The 25,293-nt window shown below is 36.2% G+C and overlaps 1 protein-coding gene and 1 pseudogene across 1 annotated transcript in view; both read left to right on the top strand.

Annotated features, from left to right (window-relative positions):
* Positions 1 to 25,293, top strand: part of GRM7 (glutamate metabotropic receptor 7) — an 827,750-nt gene that overhangs the window by 541,251 nt on the left and 261,206 nt on the right. Inside the window, 2 exon segments of the mRNA XM_025451007.3 lie at positions 14,498 to 14,698; positions 25,070 to 25,209. Of these exon segments, the coding sequence (XP_025306792.1) occupies positions 14,498 to 14,698; positions 25,070 to 25,209 (341 nt within the window).
* LOC112662951 (60S ribosomal protein L30-like) lies at positions 22,144 to 23,378 on the top strand (annotated as a pseudogene).

The following is a 25,293-nucleotide window of genomic DNA, read 5'->3' as shown; positions in this document are numbered from 1 at the left end:
TTCTCACATTATCAAGTCACATGGAGAATGTAACCAGTTTTTCTTTCATAATGACTACCTTTTTATAGACTATGAAACAAGCTTGAAGAGGTTGTATAACTTCACTTTAGTCACAACTATAATACATAGAGAGGAAGAACTTCAACCCAGGTTTGTCTGATGCCAGCCTACCTAACTCTTGTGCAGTTGTTGGGCTGGTTGGAGGAAAGATGGAAATGCCATCACATACTGGTTTCAAAATGTCAGTGTTTTGTCTTTGCTGCAAGTAAGTTAAACTGGCAACATGTGTGTTTCAAACTAAGTATGGACTTGGATATTTTGCATCAAGAACTTCGTTGTACTACTCTGTGAAGAGGTCCACTCCATTACCACTGACTGACTTTCCTTCTACAGGTAGCAATGGATGTGGCTAGTTGCTCCTCAGGCAAATTACCCAGTGTGTCTGGACTGGCAAACTGTCAGTACTAGCCTTCTGGTTAGCAGTAGACTGTTTTCTTTGTCAGGTTAGTTGTTTGATTTTTCTTAACACAGATGCAATGTGGCATTGCTAAGCAGTGCAGTGTCTTCAGAACATCTAAGTTCGGAATCCTATGACTATTTCTCATCACTTAGAAATATTGTTAAGGCTCAGCATGAAGAAACCGGTCTTATTTATGACTTATAATAGCTAACAGGTTAAAAGTTTGTGTGAAGAAGTATATGTAAACATATATATTTTTTGCTTAGTGTAAAATTAATCTTCAAGAAAAAAAAGCTAGCAGTATTTTTTAATTAACTTTACTTAAATAATTGAAACCAGTGAAAGCAATAAGTGAAAGCAATAATATCTTTGACCACATAAAAACCCAGTTTTAGAAAAGATCCCAAATATCAGGGATCTACTAGCAATGCTACTTTCTTACCCTTTTCATCTTTAATCCTCTTGCAACAAATTAAACTTTCCATCTCCACCATCAGCTGCCCAGAGTGAAGGATCATTACCTTCCTTTTCTACTCTTTTACAGAAGGTACTTGCTCATTATTTTATTTCCATTTCCAACATATTCATTCATTGTTTCATCCTTTATTCAACACACATGTAGTGGCTATCCATTCTATCCAGGCCCTGTTTTGGTTCTAGGCATATAGCAATGTTTAGGTCCCTAGCCTTGCTTCTGAGGAGTTGAGACTATATGTAGGTATACTTGTTCATTTTGTTTAGAGTCACTTAATACTGGATGTGGAGTACAAATCTAGTTAAACAATAGCTTTTTCTTTTTATATAAGCTTTCACTGGACTGATGACTTTGAGAAGTTTTCTTAAACCCTACAGTGGGACGAATTCCCTTAGGACTTATCTCTGTGTCCACAAAGTGGAGGGTCAAGGTGCCATTGAGGTTGAACCACTCCATCTCATCCCCGGAACATGGCCATTGTTCTTCCAGGAAGAAACTTTAGACAGGGGTAATCGGGTAACCTTGCTCAGATGCTTGAGTATCTGTGGTGTGCTCCTGAACAAACACCCGGGAAGCAGAATCATTCTGTAAGACCTGAGATGAGAGGGACTCCTGCATGGAGTCAAGCAGCTAAGCGCCTGCCTTCAGCCCAGGGCATGATCCTGGAGTTCTGGGATCAAGTCCCACATCAGGCTCCCTGCATGGAGCCTGCTTCTCCCTCTGCCTCTGCTCTGCCTCTCTCTCTCTCTCTCTCTCTCTCCTCATGAATAAATAAATAAAATCTTTACAAAAAAAGACCTGATATGAGAGATGGAGACTCTGCCTTTCAGCAGGAGCATTTGAGTGGGGCTGTGAAAAGTACCAGCAGGAAAGGGTTATTTCTGTATTTATATCTATATCCCTTGTCTCTGGTAGGCTGTGTGGCATGCAGTAGGTGCCACTTAAATGCAACTAATCTGCTTTCCTGCCTAGCCCCATTTTTCTTCATCCCAATATTCTTTTCATTCTTTTTCCTCTTTTTCCTATCCCTCCTCCACCCCCTCACCTGCCCCTGCCACCACTGCTGTTCTTCTTCTTCCTTCATACTCTTTCTCTTCTCCTTTCATATTTATTTTCATTAGCAGGTGATCATTCAGACAAATGCAAAAGCAGAGAGAATAGTATAATGAATCCCTGTAGCATCCATCTCTGCACCTCAATAGTAGTCCATGTGTACCAGTGTATTTTATTTTCATATACTCTCACATGCCTTTTCTCCCACCACTGGCCAATTTAAAGTAAACTCAGGCATTTAATTTATTTTAAATACTCAAGTGCACATCTCTGAAAAAAAAAGGTCTTAAAAATATGTAATAAACGCTTGTACACAAGTAAAAAAAACACTAGTTCCTTATCAAATAGCCTCCTCCTTCTCTCATGAATGTCTTTATGCTATTGATTCAGCCACCTGGGTCTCTAAACAAAGTCCATATACTCCACTTTAATGTATCTTTTTTTCTTAAATCTAAAAATGTTCCTCTCCATGGGCACCTGGGTAGCTCAGTCAGTTAAGCATCCAACTCTTGATTTCAGCACAGGTCATGATTTCAGAGTCCTGGGATGCAGCCCCTCATTGAGCTCTGTGCTGAATGTTGGAATCTGCTTGGGATTCTCTGTCTCTCTCTCCCTCTTCTCCTACCTCCACTCGCACTCTCTCTATCTCTAAAATAAACAAATAAAATCTTTTTTAATAAAATGTTCCTCTCCGTTATTTTACTTCTTGTCATTTACTTGTTGAATAAAACTACTTAATTACTATTTCTGTAAAAGTTCTCACATTTGGATCTTGATCTTTGCCACTCTGCAATGTCAATGTCACCTGTTTCTCTATTTTCTGTATTTTCCTTAAATTAGTCAGTAGATCAGATTAAGATCTTTCCCTCTTTCTCTCTGTCCTTCTCTGCTCTTCTCTTTCCCTCTTACTCTTTTTCTTTCTTTCTCTATGCAGAAGCCTTTTCATATATTTGACTAAATGTTTACCAAGCAGTACATTTATTATTGCATCATTCAGAGGACATGTAATATGTTTTTTTTAATTATTATTAATGTATATGATGTTAAGATGAGAAGTGAGAGTGGAAAAATAGAAATTTTGGAAAGGGGACAGAGGAGATAAGTTGACATTTTTTACCCTAAAATTTGTTTTTTGTGAAGTTTTTAGTTTTACATGTTCGATCTCTTCTCACACATACATATACAATGCCATTTTCTAAATTAAAACAATAGATTGTGAATGTCTAAAGCCAAAAAGAATAAGGAGGAGGAAGGTTGGGAAGGAGAAGAAAGGAAAAGATTAAGCAGTGTACCATTGTCACCAGATTTATTCATTATAAAATTCTCATCAGGCTTTCAACTCATCTTTTCAGCAGCTTTCGAGGATTGTTGCAGATTGCATCTGGTACCTAAATGTATTTTTAATAAATTGGTTAATTAATATTCTAAAGGTTCAACTAGAGTACAGTTCTTGGAATGACATAAACAAAATTTCAGAGGGGCTGAACCCCATTACTGCAGCAGCCCTGCCTAAAGAAGGGGTTAAGAAGATAGGAGCATATATTTTGTTGATCTTTAAGTCCATTCTGGAAAGGAAACATCACCAGTGTTTTTACAGTGTGCATGAAGAAACAGTGAAAAGTGTATAAACAGAAATTCAGCTTAAGAAATCAGAGGAGAGGAAACCTGCGTGAGGAACTGAAACTGGATCCATGCTCATCTTTAAGACACTACATCTTATTCTTGTTTGGTATAGCAAGTTGCCCAGTGTGAGTTTCAGAAGCAGTGTTCTTAACTTTGCTGAATAGGCTCACATTATGTACAACAGGCTGCTCTTGGCAGTGAGGAAAGTCCTTGATTGAATCTCTTGGAACACCACTTACACATTTGGGTGAAGGGACTGAAACACCCCTCCCTTTTAATCCTGTGCCCCAGTGCATCATATGAAAACTCTCCCCCACCCGGCACTGCCCTGTCCCCTGCGCACATTTATTCACTGCATGTATCCTTATTTGCACTTACCTGGAAACTGGAAATGAAATTGCAGAAGAAAACTCAGTTTTAATTGTCAATTAAATAGCCCTCCAGGAAGCATCCTACTCGGAAAATGATTAGAAATGAGGATTTGTGGCTAGACATTGTGTATTTCCCTTGCTGGAGCTCTTTATGAATCTATAAGAAAGTACTCTGTGTGTATCCACTGCAGGACATTAAGATGTTAATGGTTCATTTGTAATCAAATTTTGGTCATCTAAGGAATCAGTTGCTAAGTTGTGTGCCATTTCTTCTTCGTTTTCTTTGTTCCTTTGCCAGCATGTTGGCCATTTCTCTGAATGCTAACTTTTTCCACTCAAGGAGGTATCAGGGAAGGATAGGATGATGTTGTCAAAATCAGCCATTTCTTCCTTGCAGGAAACTTCTATAGCGAAATATTCAGTGAGAATAAGAGGATGTAAAGTCACGGGTAGCAGAAACTTGGAAATTATTTGTGATTCTAAAGTTAAAAATGAAAAGAAATAAAGAAAAATTCTGATTCCTTACTTGACATGTGCATGTATGGAAGGAACCAGGTAACTAATCATCCATAATATTTAGTAAAGTCACAGAGGGGCAGGAAGTGGATGGTAAATGGGAAAGATAATAGTACCTACCACAGAAAGTGTGTGGGAGTTAAAAACTAAACTATGGAAATGCTCAGACTAGAGCCCGATGTATAGGAAGTGTACATGATGCCTGTAGGACTATGAACCCCCATTCCTATCAGGAGTTGCTTCTCCCATTCTGTTGTCATTCAGCCTCACCTACAAATGGAAGCAGAACCACGATGAAGGCGTTTTGATTCAAATTAAACCTTCTGACTTTCCTTCTACTAATCTGTCTTGTAGGCTACGGGTTTTCACTTCTGAGCTTCTGTAAACGTGATCACTCAAAAAGATGGCAACAAAGTAAATCTCAAACCAGAATCTTATTTTGCCATTAGCATTCGTCATATAAGGAGAAATGTATAACCATAAGGGGGAAAATATCCAGTAAGTCAAGTTCTTTATTTAATTTTAAATTATGGAAGCGATGGCAGACTTGTTTTAATAAGGCTTGCTGGGGACTGTAGCATTTTTCAGAATGCTGTAACATTTTCTATCATTCCAGGAGACCCACCCTGGTGCCTCTGCATCCTCTTTACCCAGAATCCAGCAGCTTTGTTATAAACAAAATCTGCCCTGACTCTATTTTGAGTTCCTGTGATAAGCTCTTTTCCTGTTGATTAGGGTATTTGTCATTTGCAATAAATCCAAGCATTAGTATTATAGTTAATTATGTAGCATATTACTCAGGACTTCAGCCTCAAGAAATACTTAAGTTTGAGGCTCTGTATTCAATAAAATAAATTTGTGTAATGCATGGTTTAAAAGCATGGTCAGCACAAGCATGTATTACTTTGAGAGGTCTTTTCAAAGTAAATAACTTCAATCAATATTTGAAATAAAAATAAAGATGACAATTTTTCGCTCTTTTAGAAACATATGGTAAACATTAGACCAGTTGTTCAAAGCTGCTGAAATTTTCTCGTAAATTTTCAGACTACATTTATAAACATTTTCTGTATCCTATCTTCTCTCCACCTCCCCCCCCCAATCTTGTGTATTTCTTTTGGTTTCCCCATTGAAATTGGATTGTTTATATTACATAATTTCAAATATATAATTTCTTGCATTTTCAGTTGCTTTTTCCTTCTCCTAATTTGTTTATGCATATTAACTAAGACATACATTCTGAGAGAGAAGTATGCTTAAATGGGTAATTTAAGCAGGTCTTTCAAAGAAATGACTTCACCAGCAGAATGAGCACTAGAAATTTTAATAGTGGAAGAGTTTATGGATTATTTTTGTGTAGAGCAGCTGAGGATTCATTCAATGGAAGGTTAAAAGATGTGCATTTTGAAGATAAATACTGGACTCTTAGGGGAAAATACCAATATCAGTAGACTTTATTATTTTCATTTAAGCATTTTTAATATAGTTGACACACAATGTTACATTAGTTTCAGTTGCACAACATAGTGATTCCACAAGTTTGTATGTTATGTGTGTTCATCATAGCTACTGTGTCACTATACATCACTATTAGGATATCATTGACTGTATTCCCCTATGTTCTATCTTTTATTCCCATGACTGATTCAGTCCATAACTGGAAGCCTGTAACTCCCACTCCCCTTCACCCATTTTGTCCAACCCCCTCCTCACCTCTTCTCTAGCAACCACTAGTTTGTTTTCTATGTTTATAAGTTTGATTCTGCTTTTTGTTCATTTCTTATTTTAGAATGTACATATGAGTGAAATCATATGCCATTTTTTCTCAGTCTGATTTATTTCATTTGCCATAATGTTCTCTAGGCTCTTCCATGTTGTCACAAACAGCACAATCTCATCCTTTTTTGTCTCCTCATTCATCCTATGGCTCTATAATATTCCTCTGTGTGTGTGTGTGTGTGTGTGTGTATGTGTATGTACACACTATGCATCCCTATCCATTTATCTGTTGAAGGAGACTTCAATTACTTATATAATTTGGCTATTATAAATAATGCCACAGTAAACATAGGGGTGCATATATCTTTTCAAATTACTGTTTTCAGTATTGGGGGAGCAGTATATACCCAGTAGTGGAATTATTGGATCATATGGTATTTCTATTGTTAATTTTTTGAGGAATTTCCATACTGTTTTTCACAGTGGCTCTACCCGTTACCATTCCTACCAATAGTGCACATCCTCACCAACACTTATTTCTTGTCTTTTTGATTTTAGCCATTCTGACAGGTGTAAGTTGCTATCTCATTGTGGTTTTGATTTGCACTTCCTGCTAATTAGAGATGTTAAAGATCTTTTCATGTGTCAGCCATCTGTGAGTCATTTTTAGAAAAATGTCTATACGGGTTCTCTACCCATATTTTTTAAATCAAATTGTTTTGTTGGTGTTGTTGTATACATCCCTTACATATTTTGCATATTAGCCTGATATACATATTTGGATATATCACTGATAAGTCCCATATATCACTTACAAATATCTTCTCTCATTCAATAGGTTGCATCTCTTTGTTGATGATTTCCTTTGCTTTGCAAATGCTTGTCACTTTCATATAGTCCCAATAGTTTATTTTTGCTCTTCTTTCCCTTGCCTTAGGAGACCTATCTAGGAAAATGTTGTTATGGCTGATGTCAGAAAAATTACTGCCTGTGTTTTCTTCTAGAATATTTATGATTTTAGGTCTCACATTTAGGTGTCTAATGCATTTCAAATTCCTTTTGTATATGGTGTAAGAAAGTGGTTCAATTTCATTCTTTTGCATATAGCTGTCCGGTATTCCCAGCACAGTGTATTGAAGAGATTGTCTTTTCCTCATTGTATATTCTTGTCTCTTGTCACAGGTTATTGACTGTATAAGCGAGCATTTATTTCTGGGCTTTCTGTTGTGTTGTATTGATCTTGTGTGCCTCTTTTTGTGCCAGTACCATACTGTTCTGATTGATACAGCTTTGTAGTATATCTTGAAATCTAGGATTTTGATACCTCCAGCTTTGTTGTTCTTTCTCAAGATTGCTTTGGCTATTAGAGGTCTTTTGGGGTTGCATACAAATTTAGTATTACTACTTCTAGTTTTTTGAAAAGTTCTGTTGGTATTTTGATAGGGATTGCATTAAATCTGTAGATTGCTAAGGGCATTGTAACAATATCCATCCAATTCATCAGCATGGAATATCTTTCCAATGGTTTATGTCATCTTGAATTTCTTTCATCAGTGGTTTCAGAGTATAGGTCTTTTACCTTTTTGGCTAAGTTTATTACCAAGTGTTTCATTCTTTTTGGTGCAATTGTAAATGGCATTATCAAGCTCTCTTTTTGCTACTTCATTATTAGTGAATAGAAGTGCTACCAATTTCTCAGTGTTAATTCAGTATCCTGCACTTTTACTTAATTCATTTGTTACCTCTAGTAGTTTTTGGATGGAGTCTTTAGGATTTTCTCTATAGAATATCATGTCATCTGCAAATAACAACAGGTTAGCATCTCTTTACCTATATGTATACTTTTTATTTCGTTTTCTTCTCTAATTACTATGGCTAGGACTTCTAGTACCATATTGAATAAAATGATGAAAGGTGATATCTTTGCTTTGTTTCTGATAGTAGAGGAAAATCTCTCAGTTTTTCACCATTGAGTATGATCTTAGCTGTGTTTTTTTTTTTTTTTTTTTTTTTTTGTTTGTTTTTGGTGGGTTTTTCACATATGGCCTTTATTACACTGAGGTATGTTCCATCTAAGCCCACTTTGTGGAGAGTTTTTAATATAAACAGATATTGAATTTTGTCAAATGCTTTTTCTGTATATAATGAGATGATCATGTGATTTTTATCCTTCATTTTTTTGGTGAGGTGTGTCACATTGATTGGTTTGTGAATATTGAAAACATTTTTACATCTCCAAAATTAATACTACTTGAGTATGGTGAAAAATCCTTTTAATATTGTTGAATATAGTTTGCTAATATTTTGTCAAGGATATTTTTACCTATGTTCATCAAAGACATTGGCCTGTAGTTTATTTTATTTTTTAAAAATATTTTATTTATTTATTCACGAGAGACCCAGAGAGAGAGAGAGGGCAGGGACACAGATAGAGGGAGAAGCAGGTTCCATGCAGGGAACCCGACGTGAGACTCGATTCTGGGTCTCCAGGATCAGGCCCTGGGCCAAAGGTGAGGCTAAACCGCCGAGCCACCTGGGCTGCCCTAGTTTCATTTATTATTTTGTTGCTGTTGTCTCCTTGTCTTGTTTTGTTATCAGAATAATGCTGGCCTCCTGGGATGTATTTGGAATCTTTTCTTCCTCTTCAGTTTTTTTGGAAGAGTTTGAGAAAAGTAATTAACTTTAATATTGACTATTCTTTAAATCTTTGGTAGAATTCACTGGACTTTATTTTTTGATAGTTTTAAAACTAGCAATTTAATTTCATTACTGGTAATTAATCTGCTCAGATTTTCTATTTCATTCTGATTCCATTTTGGAAGATTCCACTGCTAGGAAATTGTCCATTTCCAGAAAAATCACAAGACTTTAAAAGATAAGCTTCTTTGCATGCTGGAGAAATAAAAGATAGTACTTCAGAGTTTTCCTCATTTAGCTAAACCAGAGGCCCTTTTCTGGGAACATGTTGAGAAGGATAAACTCCATCCGAGAAAAGAGTATGACAACATCTCAGCTCATCAGAAAGATCGGAGGGATGAGCTGTTAACTAACAATTAACTGAAAATGTTCTTATTTTCAGGACACCTAGGTGGCTTAGTTGATGTTTGACTCTTGGTTTCGGCTCAGGTCTTCATTTCATAGGTTGTGGGATCAAGACTCAAGTTGGGCTCTGTGTTTGGCAGGGAGTCTGCTTAAAGATCTCCCCCACCCTCCTCACTGGAAAATGTGCACTCAAGCTTGCTTTCTCTCTCTCTAAAATAAATAAATCTTTAAAAAGCTGCATTTCATGGTGGTTTTGGGGGAGGATGATTAATGCTAGGATATTATAAAGTGCTATATGAATAATAAATGTAGCATTCATATGAACATGAAAAATATTGAGTATTAAGCTTCAGTTAAGTAGACAAACTACTTAATATGTCACATGGAGAAAACATAGGGTGACTTCAGGCTTGACTAACTCAAAACTGATTTATATTTTCATATATCTACCACATTTTTATGCTGTTATTTGTTTGCTGTGTAATTTCCTTAGGACCACAAAATGACCAGAGTAAATACAGGGTATGTATTCGGGCTTGCTTTTGATGAAATTGAGTACATCTCTTTCTAAGAGCAAATAAACTTTCTCAAGACTTCCCGATCAAATTCCTCTTATATCTCACTGGCTAGAATTATGCACCATGCCTGTTCTAAATCAGTCCTTGCAGAGGAAATTCTGCTTGGCTTAGGTAAATCAGAACCAATTCAAAAAGGCTCAGAGAATGTCTAGAATACATGGCTCTCTTTTTCTCTCCCTTTTTTTCTCCCTCTCCTTCTCTTTATCCCTGTCTCTCTCCTTCCCTCCATTCCCCCTCCTCCCACACACACATGTTACTGGTGTCAATATCTGAAGAGAACAGATTTCACTTAAAGAAGGAGAGGAGATAGTTGGCAAATACTTGTGTCTGTGACATTAGAGAAAATAAATTTTTTAATGAACTTTACATTTCTGATACTCTTGATTTATGGTTATATTTTTCAAGTCCTGGTAGCCTGAAAGAAAAATTTATCTCTTAAATCTTCTTAGAGCCTTGAATAAGCTAATGCGCCTGGTGTCTCTCCAAGAAAGACATAAAGCCTACAGTGTTCCACAAATAATATTATTTAAAATACTGCTATTATTTTTCAAGATATTCTTTCTGGGACAAATGTCTCTATGAATGCAATATTGAAATGATCTCCTGAATTATTAGTCTGAAACAGTTCCATAGTACACATTTTATAGTGGTCATAAGGCTTTCATGACTGCCTTTTTTAAGTACTATAAAAAATAACAAATTTGTGAAGTAGCAGGTTATAAAGTTAATATGAGAAAATGAATTGCATTGTAAAATAAGTATTGTAAAATATTAATGTAAGAACCTAGTTGGTGGGTTCACTGTAAAGTTCTTTCAACTTTGCACTATGTTTAAAATTTTTCATGATAAAAAGTTGAAAAGTAATAAAACCACAACAAATCAAAGAATAGCTTTTACATATACAACCAAAAACCAATGAGAAATACACAGCACAGAAAACTATATTTAGAATAGCAAAAATAAGTGAAATATCTAGGTTAACTTTTCAAGAAACACTCAAAACTTTTGAGAAATAGTTAAACACTCAAGGAAGCAAAGTAGACTTGACCAAGAGGAAAAAGAAAGAGACTCACCTTCAAAAGATTTCTGTTCTAGTTTATTTATAAATACAGCATAAACGCAATACATATACCATCAAAGGTTTTTTTTTCTCAAGTTATGTAAGTGATTAATAAGCTCATTTCAGTAAATAAAAACTACTGGGAAATTTGGGGTAATTATGTGTAGAAATATCTAACTCTACCAGTTATTCAAATATTATCCTTTATAATTGGTGCATGAATAAACAAACCAAGCAATGAAATAGATTTTTAAAATCTAGAGATAGAACTAATTACATATGGAAATTTAGTGTAGAATGAAGGCACCATCTCAAATCTATGACAGAAGATAAGCTGTTGTATGTTGAATGATATAACAAGTGAATGGCTATACTGAAAAAGATAAAATTTTGACTTATTCCTCACCCCATACACCAGAATACATTCAAAATAGGTCAAATCTCTCTTTTTTTTTTAAGGGAGAGAGAGAAAGAGCATGCATTTAAGCAGAAGTCGGGGAGAAAGGGCAAAGGGAGAGAGAAAATCTTAAGCAGGCTTCACACTCAGCAGAGAGCCCAACATGGGGCTCAATTTCACAACCCTGAGATTATGGCTTGAGCCAAAATCAAGAGTCAAATGCTTAACCAATTGATCCAACTAAGGCACCCCTCAAATATCTAACTTTTAAGAGCAAAGTTATATAAGTACTAGAAGAAGACATGGGTGGAATCTTCTTTACTCTGAGAGCGGGAATTCATAATCTAAATGTTTAAAAAAAGCATACAATAATATGTTTAGAAAAAAAATTTACATCTACAAAATTTCATTTGGAAAATAAGTATGTAAAGAAAGTAAATGAAAAATGACCAACTGGGAATAAGATTTGAAACTTAATCTCAAGGAGTTCAAATCTCTAATTAATAAAAAACTTTTAAAAATAGACAAGAAGAATGCCTGGATGGCTCAATGGTTGAGGGTCTGTCTTTGGCTCAGGTCCCACATTGGGCTCCCCGCAGGGCACCTGCTTTTCCCTCTGCCTCTCTCTCTCTCTCTCTGTGTCTCTCATGAATAAATAAATAAATAATCTTAAAAAAAAGGAAATGACCAACTTATTATAAAAGTTGGCTGGATAATAAACAGTTTACGGAAAAAAAAAATACAATGGCTCTTAATCATATGCACAGATATTCAACCTCCCCTATAGTAAGAAAAATGCAAATGAAAATACACTATAGAGGTATTTCTCGTATATCTAGCTGATTGACAAAATCAACTTTCATAATACACTTTGGTTGAGATCCTTAGGGAATGAACACTCTTACCCTTTGTTGGTAGGAGAGCAAATTAGTGCAGTCTCACTCTAGCAGAGAATGTGTTAATATTTAGAAAAAAATACATATATCATTTAACAAAATCCCTCTTCTCTGATTCTACCACCAAAATAGGCAAAAAATTGAAAAACAATTTTCAAAAGTCTATTCATATACTTCTTAGACTGTTAGGCAAGATATTCTAAGAATGTTATCAGTATTATGGAACATAAGGCAAATGAATCATTACAATAGTATCAGTAAGAACCAGGTATTTCCTCATAAAAGAAAGGAGATAGGAGTGAAAGTGTGCCAACTTTAATAAAAAAATTATAGTCCTGAATTTCAATTGGAAGTAGCAATATGAATTTTTAATGAATTTTGTCTTACTCAAAGAAGAGAAATCCTGTACACACACTGAAAAGACCTAGATCCAATAATAGACAGTAAGCGTATATAAAACAGAAGTATCTGCCCTGTGAGATACTAATGTGTTCTCCGAAAAGGAAAAATACAAATTGAAGCAAATTTGGAAAATTGTGAAATTTTTTCTTATAGATTATAATTTTTTTTCATAACATTAAATGCTTTGGAAAAGTCTCTCAGTAAAGAAATCTAAAAATATTTAAGCAGTGTCTATAAGGAACCTTGTATTTTGCAGGGGAAAGGTTTGGGGTTGTATAATTCCTCTTTTTTTTTTTTTTCACTGTAGAAATGTACCATAGAAAACAATTTGAGAAATACAGCTATGAAAGTGAAATGCAATTTGTGGATAATTATTCCTCCTAAAGGATCAAGAGGTCTAAAGAGAGTTCTTGGTGTTATGTACTTAATGAATGCATAACTTAATACGAATATTGTTTAGAATCTACTAAATACTAAATGCTGTGTTTGCTGTTGGGGATATAAAGGGGAAGAAATAAAAGAAAAAATTCTGGTAAACTGGTAGAGCATTAAAATATAGTGCTACTATTTTATAATACTTGAATTTTTTCATGAAAATCCTTAAATGGGACTGAGGGACTGGAGTGAAGGCAACCATTGCTTTAACCATGAAGAAAGAATGAGCTTGTGATGAGTGACAGCAAGGAGGCAGGATGTTTCTGGCAAAGTCAAGAGCATGAGTAAATATAACTTAACATTAGAGTTAATGGTGTATTCAGGAAAACACACACACACACACACACACACCATATCTGTCTGGAACAACAACAAAATATAGGGAATGCTTTGTGTAGGGCCAATGTAGTAAGAATGTGAGCTTTGGACTTGGACAAACCTGAGCTACCATCATCAGTCTACTTGTAAATGGTCTTGGGAAGTAATTTAATCTCTATTAAGGCTGACCTTTCCTATGTGTATAGTGAGGATAAATAATATTCAACTCACAAAGTAAGAATGAAATAAAAATAATATATGCAAAGTTTCTAACACAATGAAGGGCACTTAATGTCAGTTTTTATTATTAGGCAGATGTGGGCAAAGTGATACATACTCTCATTTGTCAAGGGAAAGAATTTGATTTTTATTTTATAGGCAAAGGAGAACCATGGAAGAATTCTGAGCATGAGGGTGAGGTGATAAGCTCTGTTACTTGGAAATATGAATATGGAAGAAAGAATAGATGAAGTGGGGCATCTAGCATCGCATCCCGATGGAAGATGAGAAGGGCATAAATGGGGCATTGATAGTGTGGCTGCAACTGTTCAGTGTTTACAGAGCTAGAATTGATAGAACTTGGCTCCTCATTAGATAAATGTGAGGGTGGGGAATAAGAAAGGAAGGAAGGAAAAGATGACAAAATTTCTAGCCTGAAAACCTAAGTTGCCAATAATACCAGCCATTGAGCCAGACAAAAGATGGAGTAGGTATATAGAAGTGTATTGAAATCAGGTGTAGAATTCAGTTTGTTTTCTATCATTTTCCTTTTGGTCTATCACCTCTTTAGAGTGAGTAAGCTCTGAAAATTTGAATATTACAGTCCAGCCTCTAATCCCAGCAACCCCTTTATTCCATGGAACCACTATATTTGAACAGTATGTTTATTGGCTTTACACAAGCCATCATTGTGATCTTTTGGAGTGTCATTCTGAAGTTTGTCTAATACATGAGACAGGTTAGTCCTACCAAGTCAAACACGAAACACTATTAAAACAACTTAATATGGTAGCCAAATGTAGATATGTAGTTTGCACTCTTGTATTCCCCCAGAACATTGTTTGCTTTAAGCATAGTTGAAAGTTAATGCAAATTTAGATGTTTACTCAACACCAGTCTTTGTGTGTGTGTGTTTCTTGTTTTAATGTGCAGGACAGGAGAGAATTGGAAAAGATTCCAACTATGAACAGGAAGGTAAAGTTCAGTTTGTGATTGACGCAGTCTATGCGATGGCTCATGCCCTCCATCACATGAACAAAGATCTTTGTGCTGACTACCGAGGCGTCTGTCCAGAGATGGAACAAGCTGGGGGCAAGAAGTTGTTGAAGTATATCCGCAATGTTAATTTCAATGGTGAGTATCCAAATATACATGATTTTTCGAATTCTAAGTGTTGATATTCTGGGTGTCTTAAGTTAAGTAGTTAAATTATTGATTGCAAAGACCTGGTCGTTTTTATGATTTCAAATGGTGGAATCAACATATGAATGATGAGTAAATGAATGAATGAGTAAATGAATATTGGAAAGTTATGGTTTGTCTTCCTTTTCCCAAAATAGAGAGATACTTGCAGAAAGCCAGATTCTTCCTCAGTATATATTAGGAGTGAGAGGGGAAAGAGGAAAGAGAAGGGACAGTTTCTCCAGGTGTCTAAGTCAATTGAAGTAATGAATATAAGTTGCTACAACAACCACATCCTAGATTATGCAAATTTCTATTAGAAATTAATTGTTTACCTAAAAAAGGTAGTTAAAGATGGGTGGGGAAAATGGGCAAATAGAGTAAAAGGCATGAAGGAGAAATACTACTTCTCTGATAATACCTTTCATACAGTGTTGACTCTTACAAACTTTTGAACATTTCACGTATCAAAAGCTAAAGAAATATTTAAAATAAACTTGAATGTGGGTTGAATTAGTCAGTTTTCCAGAGAGAACCAATCGGATATATATGGATATACAGAAGATATTAATTTATAGGAATTGGCTCACACCTTTATGGAGAGAGAGAAGTCCCTCTGTCTTCAGTCTACAACCTGGAGAACTAGGGAAGTTGGTATTGTAACTCAGTCTGAGTGTAAAGACCTAAGAATTGGAAGGCTTCTGCTACAAGTCCTGATCTGAGTCCAAAAGCCAGACAACTGAGAGCACTAGTATCTGAGGGCCAGAGAAGGCACCCCTCTGTCAAGTAGAGACAATGAATTGGCCCTTCCCCTGCATTTTCACTCTAGTCATGCCCTCAAGAGACTGAATGATTGCCCCCCTCACCTTGAGGGCCACCTGCTTTATTCAGTTTACCAATTTGAATACTAGTCTTTTTCAGATACAGCCTCACAGACACACCCAGAAGTAGTATTTTACAGGCTATCTGGGCATCCCTAGTCAAGACAACATGGAAAATTCACCATCACATAGGTATAACACAAAATTCAATATAGACAGTAATAAATAAACTTCACTGTGTTACAAATAAGCAATGTAACCACCCTGAGGGGTTTGAGGAACAAAAATTGAGCTCAGGTAGGTTTGAAAGATGGTTTTTGACTATATGCCATATAAGACTAAAGATAAAAATAACTATACACAATTATTGTACAATAGCTAGTAAACTTGTGGGTTCACAATTAGGAAACTAATATATGTGAGAGGACTCAGAGAATAATGAAGTATATTATGGATAATTAGAGCCAGGTTTTTACTGCCAGAGAAAGAAGTTACTGGTAAGAATAAGAGAAAACTAGAAGAAACCTTGTGTTATGTTTGGGTAGGAGGTACCTGCATGAACTCATAGCTGCTTTTTTAAAAATATATATTTATTTAGAGAAAGAGAAAGTGCTTGAATAAGGGGAAATGGGCAATGGGGGACTGGCAGAGGGAGAGAATTCTCAAGCAGATTTTCCACTGAGCTCAGAGCCTGATACAGGGCTCTATCCCAGGACCCTGAGATCATGACCTGAACTAAAATCAAGTTGGATATTCAACTGACTGAGCCACCCAGGTGCATCAGAACTCATAGCTTTTAATATGCATGCAGATAGGTAGATACAGGAATAGATATGTGTATGTTATATATGTGTACATACCTATGTTGCCTAGTACTCTCCGCTGAAAGGGCTAGGAGCATTGACACCCTGATAGAAAAGATGACACCTAGTATCCACATCTTATTTATATATATACATTTTCCAGTAAAAAAAAAAAAAAAAAAAAAAAAAAAAAAAAAACCTCTTTAGAGTAACTTGATTTAAGGACCAGGGCAGCAAAAGTACAAGATGAGTTTGAAGCATCATGGTGTGCCAGAAAGTAAGAAAGTGCTCAAAAACTGATGGGATCATGTTGAAAGAGCACTGGAACCAACTTGAGGGAGACCACACTTGCCAATTTGAGGGCAATAATGGATTAAACTTACAGAATGAAGCAAACATCAGTGAGTCTATACTAATATAAATAAGTGATTGAATTGAATACATAAATGCAGAATAAGAAATATAATGTCATGACAGGCAGCGGTACAATGTTACCATTAATATGGACCTCCAAAAAAAAAATTATGGACCTCCGTATTAATTGTTCCAAGCAGGAATCATCAATGGATACTAAAATTATTAAGATAAATTACGATAAGAAACAAGATATCTGCATGCTCTCAAAGTATCTTCCATCAAGAAACATTAATTACAAAGGGGAAAAGAATAACTCAAAAGTGGAGAAACTTGGAAGACAGCACCTTAACCAAGTAATCAAAGTTAACATCACAAAAAAAAAAAAAAATCCCACAAAGTTAATATCACCAATAATGAAATTTAGTGACATCACTTACCTTTCATACCCTACGGAGGTTACAGCATCATTTCTAAGGTCTTATTGCCAAAAATACATAGCCTCAGTCTATTCACCAGGGAGCATCAGACAAATCCAAATTGAAGGGTGTTTTCCAGAATAAATGGCTGGTACTCTTTAAAACTGTCCAAGTCATGACAAAGTCAGAAGGAGGAATTATTCCAGACTGGAGGAAATTAAGGAATATTACTATTAATGTAATGTGGGAACACTGATAGATCCAATACCAAAGGACACTAATGAGACAATGAAGAATTTTTAATATCATTTTATTTTATTATTTTAATCATGATAGGTATACTTTTTAATTCCCATCACTTATTTAACCCATTCCCCTTGTCACCTTGTTTCTGGTAGCCATCACTTGGTTTGTGTCTCTTTTTTCTTCCTCTGCTCATTTATTTTGTTTCTTACATTCCACATGAGTGAAATCGTGTCAGAGAAAATTGAAAATAGCAAGATTTCATTCTTTTTTATGGCTGAAAAGTATTCCATTGTATATACATACCACATCTTTTTTAACCATTCATTTATCAATGAGCACTTGGGCTGTTTCCATAATTTGGCTATTGTAAATAATGCTGCTATAAGCATCGGGGTGCATTATCTCTTTAAATTAGTATTTTTGTATTTTGGAATAAATACCCAATATTGCTGGATCATAGACTATTTCTATTTTTAATTTTTTTTGCTGGACCTTCATAGTGTTTTCCACAGTGCCTGCACCAATTTGCATTCCTATCAACAGTGCAAGAGTGTTCCCTTTTTTCCACACCCTCACCAATACATGTTATTTCTTGAGGTTTTTGGTTTTTGCTTTGTTTTGTTGTTGTTTTTAAGGCCATTCTGATGGGTGTGAGAAGTTTTGATTTGCATTTCTCTGATGATGAGTGATGTTGAGCATCTTTTCCTGTGTCTTTTAGTCACCTGTATGTCTTATTTGGAGGAATGTCTAGAGTTCATGTCTTCTGCTCATTTTTTAATTGGAATATTTTTGGGGTCTTGAGTTTTAGTGGTTCTTTATATATTTTGGGTTCTAATCCTTTATCAAATGTGATATTTGCAACTATCTTCTCCCATTCCATAGGTTACCTTTTAGTTTTGTCGATTGTGAGAATTTTTTAAATTGCATATATTTCAAATAGTATTTAATCAATGTTAATTTCCTGAATTAGATCATTACATTTTGATTTGAAAAATCATCTTCTCTTCTTGTAAATAATAATCCATTTAAACCCACATTACTGCATCAGTCATTTAGGAGTTACCTCATAGCTAGATGGGGGGAAATCATAGCCAATTTTGAAACTAATAGTTTCTTAGTTAATATGGAGACAAAAATGACTATATATAAAACCAGAAAAACAGTTTAACTACAAATAATCTTTTTTAATACTTTCTTCTGATTCTACAGAATCTCCTAGAATCCATAATTAAATTCCCCAGAACTAAATGCATATAAATTTTATGATTTATCAAGCAGTACTGTTTATCATATGTGTTATGGTCAGTTTGGGCTTTGCATTCTGGTCTGTGGATATGCATAGCCATTCTTACCCTAGTAACAAAAAAAAAAATGATTTTGAAAATGTCTTTGGTGACTTTGCCCTGACTCTTCTTCCAGATAATGTCTGTGGACTCATTTGGCCAAGATGATCTTTCCCACTGATGAGCCAGAGTTGCTGAGCTTATGACTGGATGCAGGGTTCATTTTTATCAAATGATTTTTTTTTATCAAATGATTACTATGTGTCAGAACCTCTGCTAAGTATTTCACTTGCGTTGGCTTCCTTAATATTCAAAACTCCAAATTGTTTAGGTTCTCTTATTTTCCCTAATTTTTTTAAAGATTTTTATTTATTTATTCATAGAGACAGAGAGAGAGAGGCAGAGACACAGGCAGAGGGAGCAGCAGGCTCCATGCAGGGAGCTTGACGTGGGACTCGATCCAGGGTCTCCAGGATCATGCCCCGGGCTGCAGGTGGCGCTAAACCGCTGCGCCACCGGGACTGCCCTAATTTTTTTTTTATAGATAAGAAGTGATTCATAGGGAAATCAAGAACCATGATGTTTTAAGGCATATAGGTAGTGATGATGCTACATACTTGGTACCTGGGGTACCTAACTCCATAACTTGCTCCCTAGACTACTGTTTAAGTATCTGAGAAGAAGGGTTTAGTGCATCATTCCTGCTGACATCTTAGAATGGAGACTTTTTTTGCATGTTTTAGGGAGGATTTTTATTTTTCTTTGTCTCAATAAGTTTAATTGTCCTCTTATATTATTTTAGTTCAAAGTTTTTTGAACCTCTGGGAGTTTTGTTCCAGACCAGTAGAGTACAATTTAATAACTCTGAAATTCACATTTACCAAAGCATCATTTAGGAAATAAGAAAATGCCCTAAAAGTATTGTTATAGGTTCATCAGGTACTTAACCTCCTTTTATGCACCAAGAGAAAAGGTGGCTAATTTTGTCTTCATCACTTACAGCCATTTTTTCCTACATCCCAATGAGTGCAATGACCTGAGCCTAAATTTGGTTTAGTTATCTCTGTGTTGGCCCATCCAACTAGATGTCACTACTTGCTGATGTATATTTAACAAATTTGTAATTTCACATATCTAATCTTAGAGAATTGCTACATAGTGAAGTAGTTAAGTGTATCTGTATCAAGATTGGTTAGTTTTCAGAGAACAAATTGGAGTGGGGTATGTTTTGTAAGGAAGACACATCTCATGTGTTATTCTTGAAAAATGAAGTTAGCTTTCCTGTGTTGAGAGGTGAGATCTAGGTTCCCTCCCCCTTAATTGTATGTAAGCCTGTGATTAATGCCAAAGTGACATTACGTGACTTATAAGGCATGAAAGTAATAGGGCCTCTGCCTGGTACTCTGGGGACATTAGTATTATGGAAACAGCTACCATGTTGGGAGGAAGCCAAGAACTGAAACAGGCCATGTGAGGGTATTCCAGCCATAGCCCCAGCTGAGATCCCAGCTGACAGCCAGCATCAATTATCAGGCATGTGAGCTTCAGGCTGCCCCCACTGACGTGAATGGACCAGAGAGGTGATGTCCCTGCCGAGCCCAGCTCAAATTTCAAAATACAGGTCGTCATTATTTTGAGCACTAATTTTGAGGGTGGTTTGTTGAGCAGCAATAGATGATTAAACACAAATCAATGCTGTGTTTCTGGACTCTGTTTATGGAGTGGTAAAATGAGAGAAAAATACTTCTAAATACCTTGATGCAAAGGACTCTTTTGTCATCTGGGCAGTCTAGATCCCAAATCCTTCTCTGCCCTGGAAAAAAGGAATTTCATTCAGATACTCTAATTCAGTAGAGTATATTGAAGACAAATGCCTTCTGGCATCTGGCTTCCTCTCAGTACCCCAGCTTGGAAGGTGGCTTTATTTCTTTCACGATGATACACTAGTGTTCTGGCCCCGAGACCTGTGGAAATTTCTGCAGGGGATCACTTCTCTCTCTCTCTCTCTTTTTTTTTTTTAAGATTTATTTATTTATTTATTTATTTATTTATTTATTTATTTATTTATGAGAGATACAGAGAGAGAGAGAGAGGCAGAGACACAGGCAGAGGGAGAAACTGGCTCCATGCAGGGAGCCCGACGTGGAACTCGATCTCAGGTCTCTAGGATCAGGCCCTGGGCTGAAGGCAGCGCTAAACTGCTGAGCCACCCCTGCTGCACTAACTTCTCTTTTGATAACTTTTTTTCTCTTCTCTGGACTTCTTTGATTTTTTTTTTAAATATAGTCTTCAAGTCTTTGTTGAACATAATCCCCTTTATTCTCTTTCAAGAAGTTGAGGGATGCATGTTAAATAGGAGCTATGGCAAAAAAAAAAAAAAAAAACAAAAAAAAAAAACACGCAAAAAACCATGGAAATAATAAGCCAGTTGCATTATAGAATTTATCAAAAAGGTCAAAGCCACACAATATGCTATTACAAGCCATCACTTAGATAAAGTATTCAGCTCTTCTGCCTTAATTTTTTTTTTTTAAGCATGAACTTTAATGAGAATGGAAAGGGCATGGCAAGAATCATTTCTCCTAACAAAGATTGTAAGAAGAGAGAAAGATTAGGCAGTGTGTCCCATTTTGATGAATATTTAGCTGGTAAGCTAGAGATCCTTTGGAGCCTCAGGCCTCCAATATTCTTGCTCTCTCCTCTCAAAGACTAAGAAAAGCTTAAGTCATGTTATTTAATGAATAGAAGCTGTAGAATTACAGCAAAGCATAACATGAATCCTAGTATCCAATGTGAAAGAAAAGAAAGGTGAGCATATGAATGTTAATATCTTCCTGCAAAATGATAGGATTCTCATTTTCTTGCTAATAACCTGTGGAATCCAGATTTCGTTTCTTCTCCTTATACAGAGAAGGCTCATTGAAAACAGAAAGCCAGTATTAAAAAGCTGTTTTTGTTATTGATGTTGTATGTGGTTGACTTTTTTTTTCTTTCTCCCTCTCTATACTGGAAAAGCTTGTGTTGATTAGCATACAGAGAGGGCTTAAGAGCTTTCTGTTGTGATAAAATTGGGTACCTTTCTGGGCTCTGGGGATAGGGTTCAGGTAAGACGTAGGAGGAACAAATTGAAATGGTGCCCTTGGCCACACAAAGATGCACCCACTCACTCGAATTAGTGGGACCACAGCAATGTTCTTCATTGATCAGTGCTTATCCTCAGAATGGGCTCTAGGCTATTCTTTAGAAAATGAAAAAAAAAAGAAAATTACACTGATGGAGAAATTCAAGATACCAGTTAGGAGAGACAACTTTGGTGAATTAAAAGACAGTCTGAATATCTGAAGGCAGATGTTCTGGTCTTGAGATATCAGCAAATAAAACAATGATAAAAAGGAAAGTCTTTCCTTTCTCACTCTCAGCCATCTTGGCATCTACTCTTGGTTGGGGCCGCCTCTAATCTAAGGCAGAAAGATGGTGGCTACGAAGAAGATGAAAAGATCACTGGAGTCGATCAACCTAGGCTCCAATTTGTTATGAAAAGTGGAAAGTGCATGCTGGAGTACAAGCAGACTCTGAAAATGATCAGAAATGGCAAAACAAAACTAACCATCCTCACCAACAACTGCCAGTCTCTGAGGAAATCTGAAAGGAAGTACTATGCCCTGTTGGCCAAAACTGGTGTCTATCATCACTACAGCAGTAATAACATTGAGATGGGCACAGCATGTGGGAAATACTCCAGACTATACACACTGGTTATCATTAATGCAGGTGATTCTCGTATCATTAGAAGCATGCCAGGACAGACTGGTGAAAAGAAAATGACACAAAATTTCTCTTTAATAAAACTGGTCAGAGCTTGTTTTAAAAACAAAAACATTAAAAAAAATCATTACTATCTATTGAGCATTTGTTACATAAAACCCATGGAACTCTGCGGTTTATATACTGTATTACTATTACATTTAATCCTCCCTAACCTTATTAGAAAGGTGTCCTTAGGGACAGTCAGAAGCTGAAGGAGAGGGACACCTAGGTGGCGCAGTGGTTGAGCATTTGCCTTTGGGTCAGGTCATGATCCCAGGGTCCTGGGATTGAGTCCTACATCAGGCTCCCCACAGAAGGTCTGTTTCTCCCTCTGTCTATATCTCTGCCTCTCTCTGTGTGTGTCTCATGAATAAATAATTAAAATCTTAAAAAAAAAAAAAAGCTGAAGGAGAATGAATAATGTGATAAAGGTCACACATAAAAGGCAGTTCCTGGAATTTAAACCCCTTCTTGGGGATTCCAAAGCCAGTTACTAAGCACTACTCTAGTTAGCTGAGTCACTCAGGCAAGGAACTTCCCCTTTTGAACCTCAGTATACTTTGTCACCTGTAAAATTAGGAAGTTTGATGTTCTGTGTCCTCCAGCTCTTTATTAGATTCATATTGCTACCTTTAAAAATGCCATAAATTTAGTGGTTTAAACGACATAAATTTATGATTTTAAAATTCTCTGGTTTGAGAACCACAGGTCTCACTGGGCTTTATTAAGGTGGAGACAGGGCTAGTTCCTTCTGTAGGTTCTGGGAAAGAATCTGTTTCCTTGTTCTTTCTAGCTCATGAGGGTCACTTGTCCTCCTGGGGTCATGAACCCTTCCTCACATCACTCTAATGTCTCATCCTTTGATTCCTGTTCCCTCTTTCCTATAGGGACCATTGTGATTGTACTGGGCTCACCCAGATAACCCAAGATAACTCTTCCCCCATCTCATGATCCCTAGTCACATCTACAAAAATCTTTCATTCTGTAAGGTAACATTCACAGGTTTTGAGGATTAGGACATGGAAATATTTGGGGAGCTGTTATTGAACCTACCATGAGCTCCATTTTTTTTTTTTCATTTTCAATACCAAAGAGTCATAAAATCTTGTGCTCGATTATTGTAGGATAGTATGGAGTTCTTTAGCTGTTCCTGTATCCTGCCTATATGTTGGACTCCCTTTTCCACTAGAGGTAACTATATCTCTAGTTTGTAATTTTGTATGTCTCGGATGACCTAATATATTGTCACTCTGTCGGGACCCATTTCCAACTTTGTTCTTGTGTTGAGTGTGTGGCCATTCAGCATCACACCTGCTTCCTTAAGTATAGGTGCCCTTTTTGTAAATACTGTTTTTAGCATGTTTTCTCTCTTTCAGTTAACATGCCTTTTTTTTTCTATCCATGTTATTAATGTAAATAACATGTTGGCCCAGCTTCTACAGAAGCTAATGACTTTGCTAACCAAATGCACAATTTTGCCATCATTAGGATCTTAAATTTATAATGAGGATTCTCAACAGGGCTTCATGCTCATTACCTGACTTTACCCTACCCTCTCCAACAAAAAACAGCAAAATGAACTTCTGTTCTTAGTGATTCTGTTTCAGCTTATAAATGATCCTTAACTTCCTTGTGAAAGATGGGAAATAGATCATTGTTTTCTCTGGAAAATATCAATCCAGTATTAGAGAGCAGATACCAGTCACATACCCTGAGGCCAGGTATTTATCCTATTTCCAAGGGATCAGGAGAGAAACAGCACTCAGCTTGCCAACTTTTGATGAATCCTTTGTCACTGTTGCTGAAAGTAACCCAAACCCACATCTTTCAGTCGCTGTGTACGATCTGTCCGTTCTTCCATTTGGCTAATAGTAAGGAGCTTCTCACACACATCTTTCAAAGGATACACTCTCTCTCTCTCTCTCTCAATAAATGTATTAGTCCTTTAAGTTGACTTCAATGTCCAAATCTGCCAAAATAATGGGTTTCATCTAAGACCCTCATTTTAAAGAAGACCCACATAGCAGATTAAGAAAAAAAAGTAACATCTACTAAATCCTTTCCAGGTATGTTGCTATGCATTTTGGACTAGTTAACATATAAATGAGAAATAATCAGCAACAAATATGTTTAAATGCAATCAATAGCCAAGTACATATTTAAGTAAACTTTTTCCTTTGGTTGTTTTTTAATTCTCTTAGATTTCCTTTTTAAAATGTATTATCTTTGAAATGGTTCTTTACTAACCACAATTGATAATTAGGTGGAAACTAAAATAATAACACAACTTAGGATGGCCTCATTTAACACATTTAATGTTCTTCACAAGGAGAAAAGATTAGCATGAAATACTACAAAATATTGAGAAATAGAACTGTTCAAAGCAGGGAGCAGCTCACCTTTCAACCTTCCCTAGGAAGCATCCACTGGCCATAGTTACACATTGCCCATTTAGGGGGAACCTATTAAATAATGGGGTATCTACTAGGTACCTTGCTCATCAGCAGGTCTCCAGACCATCACCCACGGCATAAGAGGTAGAAGGAATCTCTATTATAAAAGCTGGCATTTTTTTTTTTGTCTTCCTCAGGGAGTGCAGGCACCCCAGTAATGTTTAACAAAAATGGGGATGCACCTGGGCGTTATGACATCTTTCAGTACCAGACCACAAACACCACCAATCCCGGTTACCGTCTGATCGGACAGTGGACAGACGAACTTCAGCTCAATGTGAGTATTACTTGTTCCTCTTCCTTTGCTGACGTGATGAGTGAACAGGCTTCTAATATGCTCAATTAGCCAAATGTTCTTGTT

This window comes from Canis lupus, chromosome 20 (assembly GCF_003254725.2).
Source record: "Canis lupus dingo isolate Sandy chromosome 20, ASM325472v2, whole genome shotgun sequence".
NCBI classification, from domain to species: Eukaryota; Metazoa; Chordata; class Mammalia; order Carnivora; family Canidae; genus Canis; species Canis lupus.
This window is presented reverse-complemented; position numbering and strand designations above follow the sequence as displayed.